The 24,446-nt window shown below is 39.6% G+C and overlaps 2 protein-coding genes and 1 long non-coding RNA gene across 5 annotated transcripts in view; 1 reads left to right on the top strand and 2 right to left on the bottom strand.

Annotated features, from left to right (window-relative positions):
* slc5a10 (solute carrier family 5 member 10) overlaps positions 1 to 24,446 on the bottom strand; it is a 73,491-nt gene that overhangs the window by 30,447 nt on the left and 18,598 nt on the right. For all 3 annotated transcript variants that reach the window (XM_081607361.1, XM_081607303.1, XM_081607324.1), the window contains exon 9: positions 12,313 to 12,448. In XM_081607361.1, coding sequence (XP_081463487.1) covers positions 12,313 to 12,448 — 136 coding nt within the window. The remainder of the gene's footprint in view (positions 1 to 12,312; positions 12,449 to 24,446) is intronic.
* LOC103460714 (protein FAM83G-like) lies at positions 145 to 23,715 on the top strand. The gene is made up of 5 exons (XM_008402997.3): positions 145 to 1,376; positions 3,995 to 4,162; positions 5,155 to 5,279; positions 10,128 to 11,463; positions 22,315 to 23,715. Exons 1-5 carry the CDS (start codon positions 885 to 887, stop codon positions 22,666 to 22,668), a joined length of 2,475 nt encoding a protein of 824 aa, XP_008401219.1. The 5' UTR covers positions 145 to 884; the 3' UTR covers positions 22,669 to 23,715.
* On the bottom strand, positions 18,256 to 19,673 carry LOC145551770 (uncharacterized). Its single transcript, XR_014087688.1, has 5 exons — positions 19,456 to 19,673; positions 19,016 to 19,156; positions 18,704 to 18,840; positions 18,512 to 18,595; positions 18,256 to 18,397 (listed from the first exon to the last, which is right to left on the bottom strand). It is a non-coding gene; the product is annotated as an uncharacterized LOC145551770 (long non-coding RNA).

Raw genomic sequence — 24,446 nt, 5'->3', positions numbered from 1 at the left:
AGACTATTTGCTGGATTTTTTGACGTGGGTGGGATTCAGCTTCACTCAGCTGTGTTAGCGTCGCTGATTTGAGGTAGAAAAAACCCACATAGTTCTTTCTCCGTCCGGTTTGGAGGAGGGTGGAGTTTAGCGCTTCTCTTTTCTCACCAACTCCCGAGCCGTACACTCCGCCTTTCTGCCCGCGGGGCCGAGCTTCCGTTCCCGGATTCAATGATTAAGATACACTCCCTGTATCAATTAGATAAAGTTTTAAGGATTTTTATAAAAAGTTTAGAACACAAGAACTGCTGTGAACCCGGATACAGTCATGACATCTGAGACGTTCATGGAGCTCACGGCTCCAGCAGCTGCCTGGACATAAACCTCCGAGCTCCGACAACAAAGAGGAAATGTGACTCGTCAGCGCAACAGTTAGTCTGAGTCACGCAGTTTTAGCTACGGGGGATTAATAACTTCTGTCTGTGTCTGACGTGTGTTTTCACCGTCGCGTTGACTCACGGACAGACACGTTCAAGCTCATCTACCGGGACATCTGTCTGCTGAGCGCTGCAGCTGCCGTTGTGAGCAGCGGGGCCGCGGCCGGGGTTCTCCGGCCCCTTTCAGGTGAAAGGCGTGGCTCTGGGAGGGAGAGCTTTGTTCAGCCTACACCTGACTGAGAGACTCGGTACCCGAGCGGTCCGGGTTAAGCTGATAGCTGCTGTTGGCTTATTAAAATCCTACTAAATGGATCTGTTTAGAAAGACTGGAGCAAATCTAGGATCACTCGTACTCTGTGAACCGTAATGACTTATAGCACTTATTTGAGTCTTGACCCCTCGGACGGACGAGAGGAAACTGGGTCAGACTAGTTTTAGTGCTTATCTGTTTATTTTAACTGGGAGGTCATGGCGTTGTCTCAGATCCAGTGTCTGGATGACCACCATGTCAACTGGCGCATTAGCGAGAGCAAACCGGAGTTTTTCTACAGCGAGGACCAACGACTGGCCCTCGAAGCTCTCATCACCAAGGGCCGCGATGCGTTCACGGACTACATCCAGAAACACGAAGTCCGGGAGTTCCTCTCGGAAAGAGAGCTGGAGCGTGTCACGCGCACCGCGGAGGCGTACCGACCCGGGTACGAACACCACCAGAGGCCAGAGACGCCAGGGCCGGGGAATTTGACTCCAGGGTCCGGGGAAGAAGCAGAAGACGGGGATGTGTCTCTCGCATATTGGCCAGACCGGTCCGAAGCCTCGGTGGCGGAGTTGGACCTTGGCTGGCCTGAAGCCATCTCATACCGAGGGGTCACACGCGTGACCGTGTACACGCAGCCTCCCACTGAGGGTCACACGCACATCAAGGAGGTGGTTCGCAAGAGCATTGCATCAGCCCAGAAGGTAGGTGATGAGGAGGAAAATGGCAATAATAATGATTTTATTGGTAGGAAGTAATAATAATGGAAGTTTCCCTCCAAAAACAGAATATACACATGAGCTAAATCAGAATAGCTAGAGACCCAAAATACAGCATAGTGATTCTTAAGAATAGGGACAAAAAGGGTTTAAAATTTCCCAGTTTTAAAAATTATTTCTCAACCTTATGTATGCAAATATGACAACTAATGATTTGGAAATGTAAAGATGCTAAGGTGCAGGCTCCCTGTTGCAACATTTAAAAAATAAAATTACATTTTTAGTCGACCTGACCCAGAACTTTATCAGCATCTGAAAAAAATAAATATAAAATAATTCTTTAATGACCGTATTAGTGATATTTTTACTCGGTTTTACAGACAAATGCTTCTCAAGAAACAAAATAAATATTATTTAAGACAATAAACAACAAAAAGTTAATCTGATGGAGTTGACGGTGAATGACGGAGTTGACACAGAACTGAAGGTGGTGACAAACAACTTAGGAATAAAACAGAAGAAAAAATTAAAGAATAACAAAAGCTAACCAGAGCTAACTGGGCTAGTTGGCTCTGATGCCCCCCAATAATCCCTGATTTTTTTTCACATTTTTTCATTTCTGACGGTGTCGACAAAAACTAGGGACAAATTTCAATGGAGTTGGAAAGTTTTGTCCCTATTCTCAAGAATCACTGAGCTAATATTTCTTGTGAAACAATAAAACACTGTGCATCATGATTTTTAAACCCATTAAACGTTATGTACATTTTATCTTTAAGCTAATCAAATGACATTTTCTTTGATGCACATTGTCTTGAGATTATTAAAATTAGATCAAGATTAGAGATGCATACTATGATGAATAATTGAGGATAGTCTTGTAAAGGGTTGTAAACTCTATGGCTCATTGGTCAAAGTAAGCTAAGCTTAAACTTGGTTCATTATAGCTTAATAAACTGATTAGTGTTTTTTAAAAAAAATGTTCATCATTTATTTAGCAAGTGCTATGTTAAGATAGAAGACTGCTGACTTAACTTTATAAGGACGAAATGCCAAAAATGTAATCACTAAAGAATCTAACGTTTCACAGAAGGCTGTATCCAGGTATATCAATAAAAAGTTTAGTGGAGAAAAAAAAGTTGGACAGACACACAAGCAACAGTAATAATCGCAGCCTTAAGAGAATTGTGAGTCAAACTCATCTTAGAGTCTTTAAGAAACGGACTGTAGCTGGAGTCAGGACTTCAAGAGTCACCACAAACACAGACAACACACACGGACAGATAAAGCTGTCACAAAGCTCATGTTGGACCACTCATGGATGAAGGAGAGAAAGTAGTGTTTGATGATTAGTGGGCAAAGTATTTATTTTTTTACGTCAAAGTATATTTTGGAAATCAAAATCCCAGGCTGGAGAGTGGAAAGACACAGAATCCAATCTCGTTGACGTCTAGTGTGACATTTCCCACAGTCAGTGAGAAAGTCTGGAGCTGTATTCTCTGCTGGTTTGGTTTGGTCTACTGTGTCAGCTCAGCCATATACTAGGGAACTATAGAGCATTTCTATGTTATACATGCCTTGTATAATGGTGTGTCCATAACTTAAGATGCTTCCTGTGTACTAGTCACTAACCTTAAATAAATTCCCCTTTCACATGATGGGTGTTGGTGTGTTTGGACTCTTGCAGTGGAAAAATAAGTTTAGAGGTCTTAATTATGAATAAAAATAATTTTATAACAATAATAATGTGCTTAGATGCTAATCACTATAATAAGTACTGCTTGACTGTAAATTCTTTTAGTGACAGAACAGCATATTTGATTTGCTCTTTGTAGAACCAGTGGCCATGTTTGCACTCACTTGGCAAACCCTGTTTTGACTTTTCAGCTTAAATCTCACCATCTGCCACAATTTAATTTTCTGTCTCATAAATTTTGCTTCGCCCCATCCATGTGCCACCCTTAGACACGCCTACAGTGTTTTATTGAGACAAGTGTGAGCTTGAAGTGTCAGTGGAAAGAAATGCACTTGCGTCACTGAAAGAGTTCACATGCCTGCACAATGTACATCACTTTTACCTTTCCTACTCATAAATCTTGAGTCTACAAAAGAAGCAAGAACCATTAAAATAATTAGACTCTGTCCAAAAATCATAAGTTCTACTGATTGATTGATTTTCCAATTTATCTAAGAAAGGCAGTGCAGTATCTTTGGCAGATTAATTATAGTCATCTTGATTATCTTCTAGCTGTGCAGTTTTAAGCTTCTAGTTTGGTTAAGTCAATGGGACTGTTGTTTTTTTGTGCAGCAGAGGAACACAGTGTCCAGTCGAGCAGCATTTTATCACCTCTCTGCAAAACATTTTTTGTCTTCAACAGTCATCTGACGAAACCTATACTTTCTGGACTGGAATACATTTTTTCTTAATTTATTGTTAGATTCTCCAAAGTGCCCAGCTTCCTCTGTAGATTAATGGGTTTAATATTGTTGATAACAGTAGAACAAACTGAACCCACCCTTGGAATAGGAAACGCTAACAACTTCTGGTTTCCTGTGTGTGTGCCTGTGTGTGCCTGTGTGTGCCTGTGTGTGCGTGTGTGCAGGTGATAGCTGTGGTGATGGACGTGTTTACAGATGTGGATATCTTTCGAGACCTTCTGGACGCGTCCTATAAGCGTAAAATCCCTGTGTACATCATTCTGGATATTGCTGCAGTGCCCTGCTTTCTTTCCATGTGTGGCAGAGCTGATATGCACCGGGGGCACCTAAAGGTCTGCATGCACATACACACACACTATTTTGATGAGGAGCTTTTCTTGGATTAGATGACAAGTCTGGTGTCACGTAAATGGAAATAATTATAATTAAAAAAGTTTTGATCACCCAGAGAACATATTCTTAAGAAAATGACTGTTTTTATCAATAAGATCACACTTTTAGATGTACATCGCTAATATGAGAGATCAAAGTTCTTTATTGATTTAGAATTGCAAGCTTTTGCCTGCAAGCATTTAACTTGCACCAGCCAGTTATTCACTTAACCCCTTTGTTATTGTTTGCCTCTGAGTTAAACTGGTTGAGGCACTAACAGAAAATGCTTAGCGTTTCACGGAAATTTTCTACGTTTTTTTTTTTAGTTTTTTTTTTTAGACTGGAGGCCAGGAAGATGCTGAATACATTCCTGTCTGTGCTGCAGGCAATTACATAAACCACACACACACTCAATTTGCCATTGCTTATAGGTTTCTTTTTCTGTTCCTCTTCTAACTTTCAAACAGCATTATCAGCTTTCTTAACTTTATCTCCTCTCTTAACTTTTCCCTCTTATCTTTCCTTTTTTTATTGTGAGCTTTTCCAGCTCCTTTCTTTAGCTGCTACTGAGAGATTTCACACAGAACTCTTGCTCAGCCAGGAACCACACCCTTATCACAGAACCCAAGACAAACACTACAGGGTGTGTCAATGAAGCACGACAGTCCAAGCTCTAACCTGCACAGTCACTCAGCATCATGTGGAGGTTATTAAACCTGACTCTTAAGCAACAAGGAAAGGATTTCTTTTGAGGCTCTCCAGTCTGTTGTTGCCATTATGTTTCCTTTGTGCATTAAAGGCCTTTCTGCAATGAATGCCAAACCTTGTAGAGTTATATAGTGTTAACACTGTATGTATGCGTGTGTGTGTGTGTGTGTGTGTGTGTGTGTGTGTGTGTGTGTGTGTGTGTGTGTGTGTGTGTGTGTGTGTGTGTGTGTGTGTACGTGCGTAGAATCTGCGAGTACGCTGCTGTGGAGGCTTGGAATTCTTTACACGATCAGCACAGAAGGTGCGGGGTTCCTTGAACGAGAAGTTTCTCCTTGTGGATGGAGACAGAGCCATCTCCGGCTCATACAGGTGAGCAGCCCTTGAGTTACTTCTTTGACACTAACATACTGATAATACTGTGTTAAAGTATTGCAAGACTGTCTTGTAGGACTTTTGTTTAAGTCTAACTTTTTTAGACTAAAGGTTTGTCAGATTTTCTTGAGGTTTGAACAGTGTTTTTACATACTATTTTCAATACCCAACCATTTTCAGTGAAATCAAGCCACTTTAAATCTGACCTGATCATTCAAGCACAAAAGGCTAGTGAAATCCAGAGAAAAACTAGTATGATGTCAACAAATAAAATACTTTAACTTTTTTTTTAGCTTTACATCATGTTATAATGTTATCCTCTCCTCAAAAACACACCTGCAGTGATGCGTCAATTCTTTCATGCATGTTTGAGAAATCCTTTTATTTCCATGGCAACCTTTCAGCCATGCAAAACAACCTAGCCCCGTCTTTGAGGGCATCATATCGGAAAGATCAAATATACCTCATGTATACAGTGAGGAAAATAAGTATTTGAACACCCTGTGACTTTGCAAGTTCTCCCATTTAGAAATCATGAAGGGGTCTGAAATGTTCATTTTAGGGTCATGCCCACTATGAGACACAATCTGGAAAAAAAAAGAATCTGGAAATCACAATTTATGATTTTTAAAATAATTTGTTTGTTACTGCTGCCAATCAGCAAAAAGACTGGCCCTTGAAGAGCTGTTGGCTCACCTCTAAACAGTCCACCTCCAGTCCACTTATTATTCTAAATTAGAAGCACCTGTTTGAGGTCGTAGGCTGCATAAGGATTCATGTCCACCTCACACAATCGGTGAGACTCCAGCCACTAACATGGCTAAGACCAAAGAGCTGTCCAAAGACACCAGAGACTAAATGACAGACCTTCACCAGGCTGGACAAGGCTACGGGGCAATTGGCAAGCAGGTTGGTGAAAAAAGATCAACTGTTAGAGCAATTATTAGAAAATGGAAGAAGCTAAACATGAGTGTCAATCTCCTCCATTCAAGATCTCATCTTGTTGCATATCAATGATCCTAAGAAAGACAAGAAATCAGCCCATCACTACACAAGAGGAGCTGGTCAATGTCCTGAAGACAGCAGGCACCTCTGTGGGTAGTGCACTAAGACATCATGGTTTAAAATCATACACGACACAGAAGGTTCCCTTGCTTAAATCAGCACACGTCCAGGCCCATCTGAAGTTTGCCCATGACCATTTGGATGATCCAGAGGAGTCATGGGAGAAAGTTATATGATCAGACGAAACCAAAATAGAACTTTGTTTGGAGGATGAAGAATGATGAGTACCATCCCAAAAACACCATCACTATGTGAATGTTGGGGGTGGAAGCATCATGCTTTGGGAGTGTCTTTCTGCTCATGGGACAGGATGACTGCACTGTATTAAGGACTGTATTGTAGAGTTTGTATAGGTGAATCAGTCTGATGTCCCAATATCGGAAAAAATTCCAGATCGGGTATTGGTAACAATATCCCGGATCTATAAGAGCAGATCTATTCTGTTGCAGTTTATTTTTTACATGTTTGACCAAGGTAGTCAACCTATTATTTTTGTCTGTTTCAGTTTCTGTGTTATTTATTTTACATTGGCTGTTCTACTCCTAATTGCACTGACTGAATAAATTAAAGTTGAGTTTTTACATGTTTGACCAAGCTTGTGAAGCTGTTGGTGTGTTGGTGCAGTGTCATTAAAATACATTTGTAATTCAGTACATTCAACTGTTTGAACATTTTTTTAAAATCAATTCAGCTGTTTTTCTGTAACTGATCGGTAGCAGCCTAAATGTCTGTATTGGGAGTAAACAAAGCAGATCCCTGCATCCCTAGAAATTTGGGGGGGTTATATTTGAAAATGTCAAAAGAACCAACATTGGACGACTGAATCGATATAACATTAAACATGTATAAAATGGAAAAAATAACAGCCTCTCTCAATCACAAGACTGAACAATTCTGTCAGTGGTGGTAGATTTGAGTAGACAATGTAAGATCTAAAAGATCTGATTTTATTTTTAGAGACCAAACTTGATGAAATCTCCTTGACAATCCACTCTCCTATGATGGCCATACTTCATAATTATTTTATACTATGTTTTTCGTTGGTGTATTCTTTTTTTGTGGTTTGCTTTTTACACTTATAACTTCATTTTTTATTTTCTTTTGTTTCGTCTTTTACTCCTTGCTTTATAATTTTTCTCAGGGAAGTCAGGTTGCATTTTTGTTTTGACTATTATAATGCAATGGTCTAGTGTTTCCCCCAGTGTATTATAAGCCTGGCGGCCCGCCATGCTTTACTAGCCACGCCGCCAAGCTAAGCGTTGCTGTTTACGCTTCTAGGAAAAAAAAATAAAAAATCGAATCGTTTTTTTTCTTTTTTTTAAAGCTGGGCTGCAAGCGTCTCCTTATCTCTTAGCATTTCACTAGCAGAACAGATTTATTCCTAAAGGATAGGTTTGTAATAGATAGGTTTATAGTTTATGCATTTAAAGCCAGCAGCGCGCGGACCAATCAGCGCACAGCTGGCGCCTCTGCGCTTTGAATCGCGCGCTGCCGCTGCTTTACTTCAGCGCGGCTCGCGCGCCTCCTTTCACTCAAACTGGACACAGACTGACCTGTATGGATATTTACATCAACCTACTGTGAGGAATTCTGATCCTTTGGAGAACTCTGGGTAAGAGTTTAAAGCCCGCCGCGTTAGCTCTGGTTGCGCAGCTCAATGTGAACCGCAGGAATAACTTGTAGCGAATTCAGAGGTCGCGTAGTGGAGCGGTGAGAATGATTTATCTTTGTGAACGAACAATTATATGCGGTGTTTCCATCTCAACGCGCTGCCCAGCCTGTGGCTCTGTGTCCGTCTTCCCTGTAAAGTTTATGGTCCCGGTTGGCCGGAGCGTTAGTGGATAACGAGCAGCGCTAACCTCATCATGCAGGTTCAGGCCGCTGAGGAGCTTTCGCGCTCTTCTCGGAGTCACGCATCACGCTCATTTTATATTGTTTTATTATTATTTTTCCGGTTACACGATGCATCAAACCATATCAAATGCGTTGTCTACTTAGAGTTAATATGCGCGGCCACACGGAGATCTGAGAAACTCGTCCCATAAACTCGACCAACCAGAATAGTTTCTGTGACGCTTATTAAAAACTCAAGACACGAAATGGAAGAACTACTCAAGCCACATTAGCAGCATTGAATGAAATCTCCCGTTTGTTGGGCATCTCTGCGTAGTGCAGCAGATTACCTCATCATGCAGGGCCGGTCCAAGGCTGTATGAGGCCTGGAGCAGAATCTGACTTAGGGGCCCCTTTTGTTGCTAAAAAATATCAGCACCTCTAACAGGTTCTGTGTTAGATTGAGTGAAAAATGGGAGAAGGGAATAGTTTAATTGGCCAGCCTAAAAAGCAATAAGTTATTATCGCAGTTTACTCATTTGTATTTGTAAATTCAAAGATTAAACTCACATCATCAGATTGTTGCTACGGTTACAAAACAATCTAACTATGAATATTGTTCTTTGAAGTTTATATACAAGATATTGTATATAAAATGTTAAACAATTTAAAATAATTTAATTTATGTATGCCTAAACAATTGAATAAAATTTAACAATAATCTCAATGAACAAGCGTTACATTTATGTATCTGTGGTCTGTTTTAAATTATTAGCATTTATGGGGCCCCTGAAGCCCTTCGGGGCCTGATGGAGCCACTGACTTAATTTGGATTAAACAGAAGTGCAAATTTGTTGTTTTTAGACTAATTGTGGATTTAAATAGCATTTCACTGGAGATCTTTTCCCATAACATATAATTACACAGTAGTACTTTTACATTTCCTGTCAACTTAACATCTTTTAATACAAAAACACGGTGGACCGCCGGTGGACCGACTTGACGCCCCGACCACCGGGCTTAACAAGTTTTCTGGGGGAAACCCTGGTCTACTTGTCCACCCTATTTCAAATGTTGAAGTTAGTTTTGTGATGTAGAGCCCTAAGGTCATGTAAATGATACTTCCTTGAGAATTAATAAAGATAAAATAAAAAAAGAAAATGTCCAAGGAGTAAGAATACTTATGTAAGGCCTATGGTGAATGATTTGTTAGAACTGTCAGTACTTCACATCATGTCCTCTTTTTTTTTTTTGACTCCCAGTTGACCTGAGAATATGATAAAGGAGTAGAAGGCAAAAACGGTAAAATTCATCAGTTATTGTGAAACCTCTGTACAAGCAAATCACTTTCAGAGACATTACACCCTGTGTAATGGTTTCACTATCCAATGTTTTCCTTTCAGACTTGTTGCTGCATGATACATTACACCCGTTATCATCTGATGCCAATTTAAATAAATTAGCCTGAACTTCCTGCATGCCAACCCTGAAACCTTAGTGTTTAGTTCTGAGCCGTTCCTGCCTTCTGCATCACCACTGATTCTTCTAGAAAATTTCATCCTAGACAATTATGTAATTTGATAAAAACATAATTAGACGATGTTTGACTTCAGCAAATAAACAAACTACATTACATTATGACCCACGGTGTAGGAATCTGCAGACCGAAGCATGTTCAGTTATTGCTGTGACCTTTAATCCAGGGGTGTCAAACTCCAGTCCTCAAGGGCCTCAGTCCTGCGGTTTTTAGATGTGCCACAGGCACAAAACACTGGAATGAAATGGCTTAATTACCTCCTTCTTGTGTAGATCAGTTCTCCAGCACCTTGCTAATGACCTAATTGTTCTATTCAGGTGGTGCAGCAGAGGCACATCTGAAAGTTTCAGGGCAGTGGCCCTCCAGGACTGGAGTTTGACACCTGTGCTTTAATCTATGTGTTATTCCAGTTTCACCTGGTCCTCGTCCCGTCTGGACCGGAACCTCATCACCGTCATCACAGGGCAGGCAGTGGAGACCTTCGACCTGCAGTTCCGGGATCTCTACCTCATATCCCGGGGAGTGTCGCTGAGCAAGGTTTCCTTGAAGGACGAGCCGATCCCTGACCCACTCCCTCAGGCAGTGCCGGCTCCTGTCCCGGCTTCTGTCGCAAGGAAACTCATCAATCCCAAATATGCACTGGTCGCAGCGGGAAATCATACCAGTCCCACCTCCTCTGACCAGAACTCAAGTAAAAAAGAATCAAACTCCCAGAATATTGCTGGGCTGAAGGTGATGAAAGGACGTCTTAAGGAAGTTATGAAAGAGGCGCCGTTACATCCGGGCTTAGTCAATCTGGAGAAAGCCAACTTAATCCCCTATCTTCCCACCTGGCCAGAGCCAGACCCTCCGAGTGACGTGATCGGCTTCATCAATATTAGAGATGAAAAGAGGGCGCATCAGGTTCACTTACAGAGGTCAGAAAGGTTCGAGGTTAGTCAGGCTATACGCTTCAGTGCACCACTGACTCAACCAGTGGCAGCTGAGGAATCCACCTCAAATCAGGACAAAAAAGAGCTAAAAACGGAAAAACATGGCAATCCTAAAGGTCCTACTGCCATAGTTTCAGCAGAAAACAAGCAAACAGAATCTCCAGATTCCCCTCAGCAACCAACCACAACTCCACAACATAAACCACAACTGCCAAAGTCTCCAACCCAAGCCAAAGTTGCTGCTGATTCGCAACCTACACACAGTGCTGAAAAAACTCTAGTTATGGCACATGCAGGACCTCCTGTCCCCAAACGCCGCACGCTGCAGTTAGTCATAGACCCCACCTCGGCAGAGCACCCTGGTGAGGCTCAGGTCACGCTGATAAAAATGGATCAGGTTGATAATCTGCATACAGAGCACGCTCACAAGGAGCTGGTGCCCAACCGCAGCCAGTTAACTTCAAAGAACAATGGTAGAGACTCGGGCAGCAATGAAGAGGGGAGCCAAGACAGCACTAAGGTCATATGTGACCAAGCAGTCAACGAAGACCCCTCAAGCGTATCAACGGCATCAGAGGAGGAGTTCTATGACTGTCCTCAACAGGAGGCCAGTGACCTGCTGATCAACGGCGGGCAGACTGGATCCGGCAGAGGACCGTCCCACGGAGACGGACTCAACATGATGGCTCGCTTCTCTCAGAGCATGCTGGACCTGAGGGAACCCCACCAATCGGAGGGAGGCGCTTCCCTCATTTGTCAGTCCCAGCAACTACCCAGACTGCAACATGCTTCCCCACACCGTCACCTTGGACAGGTGAGCACACACTACAGAATTCTACCCACGTGCTAGTCTGTATGAGGTGCTAAAAGAATGAGCTGGTCACAGAAGAGAACTAAAATGACCTATGATCATCTTATATACTCTGGATAGCTTTAAATGCCATTAATTTATTAAAACTGAAAATAAATACACAAATAATGTATTAAATGGATTTATTTCCAGTTATAATAATTTCACACATTTAAATTACAAGTTATTTTTGTAATTTCTCACTCTTTGCTCTCCATATGCAATATAATTTCAAAAATAAAAGTTAAACTTTTGCAAAGAAAACAAGTTTCTTGTAAAATGAGGCCAGCAGAGTCTTTTCCATCCACATATAAAAAGTGTGGAAAAACAGACGGCCCACCTAAGAAAATAAGCTAACTGATATTAAAGAACATTCCAAAAACAAGTAGGATCAATCTGGTGGGAAATATCTATACTGATGTTGCATAAAAATAGAGCAACTGTTCACACCAGCCTGACTATATATTGTTTATATAATTAAAATATTTATTATCTGACATAATTATTGATCCAGGTTAATACATTTTGAGAAAATTATGAGCCTGTAGCTCTGGAGCCTGCGGCTATAGGCCCCTGGCCTGAACTGACAGGCTAGGGTTAGGGTTGGGGTTAGGGTTAGGGTTAACCTCTTTTACAAACTGATGTCAAAATCAGTTCATTTCAATTCTGATAGCAAAGCAAGTTTCTACCTGAATAAATGTGGGATGTTTACCTTTGTTTTCTTCATTAAAATCTGTGCCAGCATGTTGTTCTGTGTGTGTGTGTGTGTGTGTGTGTGTGTGTGTGTGTGTGTGTGTGTGTGTGTGCGCGCACCTGGATAGAGAGCTCGGCTAATCATACCCGGCAGGATGATGAAGATGAAGGGCAGCAACTTTAGATAAGCAGCAAAGATCGATGCTCCCTTCACATGACTCATGTTTTTAGCTGACAGGGATCGTTGTACAATAACCTGGATGTTCAACAGAAATAAAACGGGAACAAATTATTAGATCAAGAGACTAAGTGAACAGATAGGGTGAAAAAAGGTGCAATCTCCATTAAAACAAAATACAGTGAACTACCTTTGAAATAAAATGCAAACCTGTGTTTTTTGGAAACAATTCAGACATTCAAACTTGGGGGGGAAAACAGAGAAGTCTGAAACACTAACACAAAATTCTGATAAAGCCTACTTTAACTTATAGGTCAACTGCAGAAATGTACATAGAAATATAATTTAGAATAATCATACAAATAATAAGTTCAATGAACCAATAGTTAATTTATTCTATATGTCAAGTAAAAATAACAAAGAATTTCAGTTTATTATTTCTGTTTTTTATGTGTCATTTATTTTCCTTTTTCTCCACTCACTACACAAGTTAAAACTAATTCTACACTGCAATGCAATACAGGAGACAAAAGAAATAACCTCAGTTGAATTAATTTCTTTATAATTTTAATTAAAAAAATTATTCAACTTTAGGTGAGTAACATAATCAATCTTTCTTGTGATCAACTGTTGGTCTCTTGATTTGATGAACACTTCATATCAGATGAATTTGTTGATTGCTACTTTATGTACACTATACTTTGCAACATTTCATTGAAATATACCTTTTATATCCCACCATCAATTAAAAAAAAAAGAAAAGTAAATACTTTTGAAAACAAAGTGACTCAGGCAAAGTTGACAATCTCAGAAGAGATTTTGCAGGTCTCTACCATAGATTCAATTAGAGAGTTCATAAACAGCATTCTATAAATCTATTGGCACCCCATGACAGACATGTAACAAATTAGTCTTTCAGTAATATGATTTGAAAGATCCAACTTGAAATAAAATCCCACTTTAAGAAAAAATGGGTTACAAATGGCTTTTGTTATGTCATCCTGCAGCATGTCCTTTAAATAAGGCAGATGTGTGTTAAGTCTTGAACTGCCTACAAGAAACACGCCAGTTGCCTACATTTGCCCCTAACGACTGTCAGAACAATGGTCAAGCCATTAAAAGCAACAGGAAACTGTGACAAATGAGAGTCAATTTACACCTCCCACCAGCTGGTGGGTGTCCCCGAAATCCCAATCCCACCTTCACCCCCTGCTCCATGTATGGATACGCAAACATCAGCATTTGACTCAGGCAGCGCAAATGTGCTGTTGCTAGTTGTCCTTTCTTACTTACCCTCACGTCAGTATGCTGGGTCAAAATCCCACTTTTCCAGCAGTTTTTTCCCCCACAGTGAACAGGGAGGGATTAAAAAATATACCCTGAAGTTAGAAAACGTCCCTGAAGTTACGATTAGAAAACTACTTTAAGTTTATTACTGATTTTGTCAATGCATTAAAAGATTACATGTTTTCCGCATTTTACTGAGGTTGGTAATAATCATGTAAGAAGTTAAAATTAGAATTTATAATTTACACTTTACACATCTACAATGAGATTAAAGAAAGTTTCACTTGTTGTAATAATTTTATGTTCTTGGCAAATGTTCCTGCTTGTTAAAATGTTAGAGCAGTGGTTCTTAACCTGGGTTCGATCCAACCCCAGGGGTTCGGAGGTAAAGACACACTTGTGTAAAGTCGTGATGACGCCCCGCTTTGCCATCACTTGCTGCAGAGGATCACGTTACATTGCTTAGCCAATCAGTGCTGCGGAGGAGCACTGATTGAAGGAGATCCACTCAGCATGGATTTGAGCTTGTGTCTTTCAGCAAAACTCACCGTTTTTACCAAATTCTATAATTACATTACTAAATCAGAATACTGCAAAGTATTTTGTGTGTCGGTCGGGGGTGGGGGGAGGAGTAAGAAGGGTTCGGTGAATGCGCATATGAAACTGGGGGATTTGGTACCTCAAAAAAGGTTAAGAACCACTGTGTTAGATTGTGTTATAAGAGGATTTGAGGGGTTTTCATGGGTTTTTTTTTAGACGTGAGACAGTTTTGAACTCAGAGTATCACCCAGGAGCAAAAGACTCAGTAAAAAAAGATCATCTGTGTGACTTTTGTAAATACCTAAAGCATAAATGACTGGCTACTAGGAGGGCTGTAGTGATACAATAATCTCACGATACGATACACGATATTCAGCTCGTGATACAATACATATTGCGATATTTAGCAAACGATACAATTCAATACACTATTGCTATTTTCTGAAAGATTTTAGAGGGACAGAGTGATTTTTGGTGACATTTTGTGACTGTTATAGAGTTGGACTGAATTAATTGAACTGAAAACTGATTAAAAGCACCAACTACACAATACCTGGCTCTGGTTGGACATAGACACAGACTTAAAGTCGACAGCTGGACAAATTGAATCAAAGAAGTGGTGAGAAAACATGTTTCTTTTAATTGAAACAGTACAAACTGTAGCTTACATGCATTTGTAAAGTAAATAAAGTGCACCAAGTATCCTGCTCTGAATAGTTTGATACCTTTTTAACCTTCACTTACCATTTGAAGGAATCGCTCTAAGCCCAATGACCTAATCACTCTCCCGGCGAAGCAAGCAGTGTGTGAGCAAGGTGACAGTTGGATGTTACGTTACTTGCGGATAGATATAGATTTTTTTCTAGGAAAGAAAATGTCAATATATATCGCAAAATCGATATTATACAGCCCTACTGGCTACATTTATTCTGTCATGTTTAGGAGATTTTTAATAGATATGGCTGCTCCATTTTTTTTTTTGTAGTTTTTTTTTTTATTTAGACATCTTAGACACCTAAAAATTAAGGCAACTGACACATTTTAAAATATATATTTTAAATGTATCTGTTAAAAATAAGCCATTTTTACACAATATACATTAATGATTTTAGTAAGCAGTCATTTTGGCAATGTTTGACACTAACAGTGACAGAGGTGAGCAAAGGGAGTTATTGTGTCTCTATAGACATAGTTTTATTGCACGTCATATTATGGTTTGGCTTGTGGAGCAGCATGGTAAAAAGATGAAATAAAAATGTGACTGGCTTCCTATTCTTTTTTGTACTTGCATTTACACTTATAGAAACTGTTCTTAGCAGTTTATTTTCAGTTTGTGTCTGATAAGATTATTGGTGTGTCCTCTACTCTGTTCAAGAGATGACAAACTGCATGACTTTGGTGAGAGAGAAATAATTTTGAATTTACTCCAATTACTTTGGTCCAGACCAGGGGTTAAAGTAGTTTTAAATTCTTGGGGGTACTATGACAAAAAAGTAATGATAAAATAAAAAATAAAAAAATATATATACTTACTTCTTTGTGTGCTTTAGAGTTTCTGTGCTAATAATTTTTTTTGCGAAGCAATAAAAGCTGGTAGCTCTTGAATTGCTACAAAATAAAGCTGTATTTCCTCCTTCAGCCCACTGGCTGCAATGTTGACACCTTGAGATGCCATGAGACCTAAATCCTGAACATCATGGCATGGAGTGGATCCCAGTTTTCCATGTCTGGCATATAACCATTCATTTAGGTTTTATACTGGTTCTATTGATCCTGTGTCCAGACAGAGGGATAATCAGTAGCCCAGCATCATGACCTGTTTGTTCTGAAGATCCTGCAGCTTCCACTTCTCTTCCTAACAAGGCGCCTCCTCACCCTGACTCTCATACTGACAGTAGGAACCACAGAGCTCTGTTAGGTTAAAGCTCATCTTCTGAAGTTGGGATGTTTTTCCTCCAACAGGTTCCAGAGGAATCACCTCAAACCAGATGTTGGACTGGATTTTATTTCAATGACATTTGTGAATGTTAGAGCCTCATTTTCAACAGTGGAGCTATAAAGGTTGAAAAAGGTTATTATTTTGGAAAAAGTATGATCAACATCAATATTTCCACTAAATAAGAGGCAAAAATCACAATTGTTTAATAAAGGAAAAGCCTCTCAGACTCTGAGCCCAACAGCACCAAACTATTTTTTATTAGACAATTCATTTAATTTCACATAATTATCGCGGTAGAAGCCATTTGTTTGTTAAATACTTAATGAAACATATTTACTGTGTTTGATTATTGTAAATGACTTATACTCACAAAGAACGAGGTAATTAGTCCAAGTTTGTCGTTGATTTAATGTTCAGAAACTACAGTGGCTGTGATGAGCCAAGGCAAAGGTAAACAAAGGTAAAACAACCTGAACAGGTGATCAACTCTAAACCACTCACACCTTTTTACTGTCCGACTCTCTGTCATTTAAGCACACCCGTTGCCATGGCAACCTTCTGCGCTCCACAAGCCGACCCGAGATTCCCAAGTAAAAAAAAAGGATACTTTAGTATCCATCCATCCATTTTCTTCCGCTTATCCGGGGTCGGGTCGCGGGGGCAGTAGCTTCAGAAGGGAGGCCCAGACTTCCCTCTCCCCAGCCACTTCTTCCAGCTCCTCCAGGGGAATCCCAAGGCGTTCCCAGGCCAGCCGAGAGACATAGTCCCTCCAGCGTGTCCTGGGTCTTCCCCGAGGCCTCCTCCCGGTGGGACGTGCCCGGAACACCTCACCAGGGAGGCGTCCAGGAGGCATCCTGACCAGATGTCCGAGTCACCTCAACTGGCTCCTGTCGACGTGTAGGAGCAGCGGCTCTACTCTGAGTCCCTCCCAGATGACCCTTTTTAAACAGGGGGACCACCACCCCAGTCTGCCAGTCCAGGGGAACTGCCCCCGATATCCATGCGATATTGCAGAGTCGCGTGAGCCAACACAACCCTACAACATCCAGAGCCTTAAGGAACTCCGGGCGGACCTCATTCACCACCGGGTCCCTGCCACCGAGGAGCTTTTTGACCACCTCGGCGACCTCGTCCCCAGAGACTGGAGAGTCTGACCCAAAGTCCCCAGGCTCAGCTTCCTCAACAGAAGGAATGTTGGTGGGATTGAGGAGGTTTTCGAAGTATTCCGCCCACCGGCCCACAACGTCCCGAGTTGAGGTCAGCAGCGCACCATCCCCACTGTAAACGGTGTTGGTGCTGCACTGCTTCCCCCTCCTGAGACGCCGGATGGTGGACCAGAATCGCCTCTTAGTCTTTCTCCATGGCCTCTCCAAACTCCTCTCACACCCGAGTTTTTGCCTCAGTGACAACCCGAGCCGCATGCTGCTTCGCCTGCCGGTACCCATCAGCTGCTTCTGGAGTCCCACAGGCCAAAAAGGCCCGGTAGGACTCCTTCTTCAGCTTGACAGCATCCCTCACCGAAGGTGTCCACCAACGGGTTCGAGGGTTGCCGCCCTTATACTTTAGTATACTAAATTTAAACATACTTTAGTATACTTTTATCGATGTACTTGACTGTACAATTTTGGAACAACTAATTTTGTGATTAGTATACTTAAGTAGTATTTAAATAGTATTAAATTATAAATTACAACTAATAGTATATTTTAGTATTCTATATGTACTTTTTTGGAACAACTTCAAGTGAACTTAAAGTATACTTTTTAAATATCATATTTCAGAGCTTTAATATATTTTGAGTAATAATTCTGCCTCAGAATTATATTAAAAATATATATTTAATATACTTCAAATATATTTTAAATATACTATTAATATATTAGTAATGTATTTAAATAAATTTTTATTTTTGATTTCCTGCTATTGATAATAAACTATAATTTTAAATACTTGTGAAAGTCTTTATTCCTCTTTTCCATTTTGCACATGACATGCATAACTACACTACAGTATTTACATTGTTTTAGGCTAAAATTACATGGAAAGATTAATTACACAAGATGTTCAAGGTAATTCAAATATTTTGTTTTATTACAGACATTTTAAAACTGTCTAATTTTAATCAAAACATAAACTTAACATAAATTATCACTTTAGACATCAAAAGTGAACACATGAACATGAAAATTTAAGTGTGACAATAAAACATGAAAGTGTGGATCAATGACAGAACATTCCCGTTCACTGCACCTTACAGGAACCTACAAAAAAGAACAATAGAGCAATTAAACAGACAAAGTATTTGTATTTAAAGAGAACAGAAAAATGGCAAATAAAAAAATAATACTTACAATTTTAAGACATTTTGTACTCACCATGTATGTGACATCTGTGACATCATGATGATGATTGAGACCGGATGCCTGGGGTGGAAAAACATTTCTGGATGTTTTCTTTGCCTGTTTATGTTAGAAGTAGAAAAAAATAGTCAGCAATGTCATAGAATCAGTTGATGTTAGCCTTAACTATGAAGCTGTTTTAAATGTGGACTTAAGGAGACAAACTACCTTAAAATCTTTCCATCCATGATCTGAACACACTGATCTTGCAGGGTGGTGAGGGGGGCTGGTGGTGCCCATCTCCAGCAGCCATCAGATGAGAGGCAGGGTTCACCCTGGACAGGTCACCAGTCCATCACAGGGCCCTGAAAACCAACAACAAATTAAAAAATGAAAGATAAATGTTAGATTAACAAGGAGAATAAATTCTGTCCAGTTACCTTTAAATCAAATCATGTTAATTAAGCACTTGGTGTTGGTAACACAGCAGTTTTTGTTGTTGAAAATGTAGCTAGCTCCTCATTGAAAAAACAAACTTACATCATGAAGACGATGTGGAGGTTCATCCTCAGAGCTGGTTGGTGACCTGGTGGAGTCAAAGCTTCTTCTGAGACAGGAAAGTCTTTAGGTTTCCTAACACCTGATTTCTCTGGCTTCCTCTTTCATCTTCATTTGCTTAGACTGCAAACATATGTTGAAGATAAAATCACTGATGAACGAGTTATAACAACAACCTCACAATATCAAAGTCTCTCTGTCTTATGGAGCTTAATTAAAACCAGGTTAGTTTATGAATTAAAGTATAAGTCGCAACAAACAGCCTCCATGCAGTTATAACATGAAGCTGAATGATTGCTATAGTAATAATCATACAAGTCACAATAAAATTGATAAAATAATTATTTATGAAACCAATGTAAGTTATATATCTTTACTGCACTGATTATAATTAAATGAAGATAATTAATAAGCAAACTTACCACCAGGTAGCAACACTTAGCAGCCTTCGTCCCTCCGGGCTCCTTTTGTGACACACATTTCATTTCCATCGGTTGTTGTCCCGTTGTGTTGTCGTCTAACTCGGATTAGGACGTCACCAGCTTGACTTTACCAAAATTAGTAACTATTATCAAGGCCCTCTCTACTTTTACGGCAATATTATGCGAGTAAAAATGGCGAATTTAAACAGCGTCTGTTATCTTCCCTGTGTTCGTTAAATGAAAGTGTGCAATACCGCCACCATCTGGTCTGGAATATGAACTGGAGCTAATGCCGTTGATTATAAGGTTTTACATCACACATCTGAAAATGGATTGGGTACTTTCTTAAAAATTACATCATGATTATCCTTTTTTTATTGTATGCAGTTTAAAATAAATAGTAAAATATTAAGGCACTTAAAAGTTCGTACATATTCATTCACATTTTGTTCACTTCAAGTATACTTTTATTTAATATATTAAAAGTGTATTTTGGTATTATTATGTTTAAGTGTGTTTAAAGTTCTAATTTCTAATTTAAATTGGTACTAGTGTATTTTTAGTATTCTTCAGATATACTTGTAGGTAGTACACCTAATAATTAGTATACTTAAAGTGTACTTTCACAAATTTAAGTATGTTTGAAGTATACTAAAGTATACTTTTTTTTCACCTGGGTTATGTTAAAAACATAACATTCAGTCCGTTACGATATCAGGTTTTCAGGCTTGATATTTATTTTGCAATCATCAATAAGCCTCATGAACACAGTGGTGGTTGATTGGTTCATTTTAAACTCCTGCTCTGCTCGTTATTTTAGTAATGGAACCGAAACGCACAGAATTACCCAACACGTTGTTGAAACAATAATTACTGAGATTATTGTTGTTGGGTCATTAATTTGAACACGTTTTGTTGATTTGTTTTTGTTGTTGTTTAATAAAGTTACGAACATTTTAAGCCAATCAGAGGAGGACGTCTCAGCTGGTCTCAGCATCCTGGCTGCGTTCAGTTTGTCACCTGATGCTGAGATCAACTCAAAACCTTCCATGATCGACGTGTTGCTCCGCTGCTCTAGAAAAACATTAAGAGTTCAGAAACAATATGAAATGGGAAAAAAGTTATTCATTAACTGATCAAGTCTGTTTTAGATTGTTCTTGAAAAACTAATCAGTCACGGCTGCTCAGTGAACCCACTGATTTTTTTACAGCCAACAGCCGCTCCCCTCTCTTGCAGGTACTGCGTACCCCGCTAAATCTTTTAGGGGTACACAGTACCCTGCTGTACCCCCCTACTTTCACCCCTGGTCCAGACACCGTGAAATAAAACACTGATAAAGAGCATAGACAATGATGTGGAAAGCTGAAGAGGGTTGAAACAGAGTGAGAAATTCTGCAGTTATTGCATACAGAAATATTATTCTTTAAACAAATAAACCGTTTCTGCAATAGTGTAGTTTCACAGTGGAAAAAGGTTGCAGACCTCTAGCTGGGAGCATTTTAGACTTTTTTTCTTTTGCCATTTTCCCCACTAAGTTTGCTGGCTAAATAAGTCGGCTAGCTTTGTTTGACACACTTCTGGAGTTTTAAGTAGGTAGCTATTTTTTATAGCTTATTTTGTGCAGATTCCTAAATAATGTAGCCATAAGCTTGACGCTCTCCGTATTTCCCTTTTGTTCCACTTGATGACGAAACGACAAAAAACAGACTGGATCTTTTTAAAGTTAAATGGCTTACTTCAAAAATAAAAAACAATACAAATGTTACTTATCCACAAAAAGAATAAAGAATAAAACGAAAGAGGTCAAAAAACTGTGTGGCTCCACTCCAACTGCCCATCTAGCCACACCTTAAAATCTTTAACTGCAGTTAGATATGCACATTTACTAGAGGGCTTTAGCATAGACTATTGCACATTACATTAAACCAGTGGTGTCCAAAGTGGGTCCTGGAGGGCCGGCCGGCATCCTGCATGTTTTAGTCTCTCCCTGCTTTAACACACCTGCATCAAATGATGGCTCATTAGAGGCCTAAGAAGAACATTGACAAGCTGAGGAGGTTGTTGCTGCCACAAGGGAGAGACTAAAACATGCAGGATGCCGGCCCCCTCCATTACACTATGCTAATGCAATGTGCTGTGCATTAAAAAAAAAAAAAAACCTCAAAAAGGGGCACTGGGGGCATCAAGGATAAAAGGGGCAGTTGCTCGCCCCCCCCTTCAAGTGCCTGGGCCTTAAATTGTCTAATATAAAATGTGTATGCATGAGAGATTTAGTCGGTAATCATTTTTATCCTAATGAACAAATTATCATAAGAAATATAAACTTAATTTATCCTAAAAGTCTGAATGAACTAAAACTGAATTTAGGCTTCTACATTTTGTTTTCTAGCTTAAAAAGAAAATAGAAAGTCATTCATTACAAATTAAAAGTTTATAAACACTGACTAACTCTAGAAAAGCTAAAAAAAAAATGCTTTAGTGACATTTATTTTAAAGGAGTTTATTTATTAAAAGTATTTTTGTGGTAGAAAACTGCTTCAACAAAATGGTTTATTTTAAGAGTTGCATATATTTTGAAAGAATGTCGAGTAAAGTGAAGCAGTCTGAGGTTTATTTATTAAAAGGTTAGTAAAGGGAGCTTTGATGAATAGAACATAAAAAATATCTTGGAGTTAAATAAGTTACTTTCTGATATGCTTTTATCTTGTTATACAATTCCAACTTAATTTGAAATCACTGACAAAATGTAACTAATAAAATACTTAAATACTTGAGTTTCTGAAAACTGAATACATAACACCTTGTGGTACTCAGTCGGTCACTCATCTCTTTATATTCTCTCTCTGCTTCTGTTTCAGACCTCAAGGTCTCCAGCTCGTGATGCGAGGATCAGGGGACCCAAAGTAATCCTTGCAAAACCAGGAAGTTTCCACCGCCCTCCTCGGACCGCTGGGCTCGTGATCGGAGGACACCGTTACTGGCAGGGGCAGTTGGTGCCGCCCGACTTGGGCCAGCTGCAGGTGAAGCCCCGCTCTGGGAGGTCACCACGGAGACACAGCCCCGGAAACAGGAAGACATCGCTTCAGCCAACAGCTGACCAGATGGGGTTGTTTGGAGTGTCTCTGTCAAAACTCAGTTCCTTTAGAAATTTGAAAGGGCGAGCAGGAACCTCTCAGAAAAAAGCGTCTCAGACCAATAAGGCTGCTAGGTAGAGCAGTGACTCAGAACAGACGAGAGTTTGCTGACAAAACTTCCAGTTTAGAAACTCAAAACTTCAGGCTGGACTCGTCGCTGTCATCTCCATTTTAAGACCTACAATGTAACGCAGTCCAGGCCTGTCGCGATAAACAAATCAATTAATTGCAAGATAAAATGAGCTCAATAATAAAGTGAGGGCAGTACTATTGCTTGTTTGTTTTCGTTTTCTCTCTTTCTACCTGAGACTGGATGAGACTCGTTTCCTTGGTAACAGCTAAACACACAGGGAGCTAAAAGCCTCAGTTTTCCTCCATTCAGGCTGAACCCAACACAAGGGACAGATGGTGAAAATGACCATTTTCAACTTTGTTGTGTTGCTGCTAGCCTGCGTGTGGTGACAGGTCTGTTTGAAAGGTCTTACAGTTCCAGTGTTAAATGGTCTTTTGAAATTAGTTTATTGACCCCTTAGAGGATGTATTTGCATTGTTAGACAATTTTTATGCTATTAGTTAACAATGGTCTCAAAATAACAATATTATAGTTTATCACAATAATTTCTGAAACAATCACCCAGCAAAATGTGTTATTGTGACAAGAACCATTTATGGTAAGAATACATGTCTGTGAGGAAGAATCTCGGGTCGTGGCAAATCAGTTCATATGTGTCAACAGAAATGCAAATGTACCACAGATAATTTGTTTTGACCAAAAGACTGAAATGTTTTCTCCATGTGGTACTACATCCAGTGAGCTCCAGCCTTCTTCTCTGCCTAACCAGGCACTTCAGTTCCCCCCCATAGCATGTTGAGCCTGGACTTATCTGTTGCTTTTCTTTTTCCTTATGAGTTTGTTCATATCCAACATGAACAGATGAAATGTGTACTTCTGGAAACAAATCAGCCTTTAGCATTGACAGCACTATGATTGGTTACACAAGGTTATGTTAATTACTTTTACATATTTGACAAAGGTTGTTGATAACCTATGCAAATGTAGATGTAATGTCAAGTACTGTTACGGGACCAAAAATTAATGTTTTAAATAAAAGGAGAGACTGTTGAGAGAGACTGTTGTGTTGACTAAACCAGCCAGAATCCAACTGAAGAAGACAGTTTAAATGTTTCAAGAAGGGTTATTAAAGTGTTTGAGATGCTATTTTATGCTTGAATAGCTTCACTGATAGACCAGCTGCACAGACCTGCATGTAATAGTCTTTTCCAGCATCCCATCAGATAGTTTTTTTGCAGAAAAAAATTTAAGTCCCGACCCTAATATTGAAGTTTGTGATTGTAACATGACAAAGTGTTAAGGTATTCAAGTTTGAGTCAATACAAGCATCCGTGGATTATGGAGGTCTACACGTTCATGTCTGTACTTCTTGGAGGACTGATAAAACAGCCGTGCGTTTTTCAGAGGTAACGGTTATTGAACATAGAATAAGAATATTCTCACTAAAATAGAAGAGTGAGCTTCTTCGGTCTGTTTTGCCTCCACTAGAAGAAGAATGACTTCAAATTTCTCAACTTGATGACTACTAAGGCTCCTCCGAAACACCCTAAAGAAGAAATTTCTTCACAAAGTTTGAATTTCTTTAAAATAGTTTAGCCTGACTCGCTAGCTTGTCAAATGGATCAACCAAGTTAATTAAAACCAAAATTTACCATCAATAAAAAAAGCCTCTTGGTTCTACAATACATTAAACTTAGAGTCTTTCTACATGAGCTGAACCAAGCAGTAAAATTTTTGGAGCATTCAGAAAAAAAAAAATGGTTAAAATTTCCTTAATCACATA

This window comes from Poecilia reticulata, chromosome 1 (assembly GCF_904066995.2).
Source record: "Poecilia reticulata chromosome 1, P_reticulata-male-v2, whole genome shotgun sequence".
In the NCBI taxonomy this organism is placed as follows: Eukaryota; Metazoa; Chordata; class Actinopteri; order Cyprinodontiformes; family Poeciliidae; genus Poecilia; species Poecilia reticulata.
This window is presented reverse-complemented; position numbering and strand designations above follow the sequence as displayed.

Bases quoted from the DNA above. Each gene is read 5' to 3' on its own strand.
- LOC103460714 (XM_008402997.3), top strand. From the start codon at position 885: ATGGCGTTGTCTCAGATCCAGTGTCTGGATGACCACCATGTCAACTGG. The intron at 1,377-3,994 runs GTAGGTGATGAG...GCGTGTGTGCAG, and splicing joins GCATTGCATCAGCCCAGAAG to GTGATAGCTGTGGTGATGGA. The intron at 11,464-22,314 runs GTGAGCACACAC...CTTCTGTTTCAG, and splicing joins CACACCGTCACCTTGGACAG to ACCTCAAGGTCTCCAGCTCG.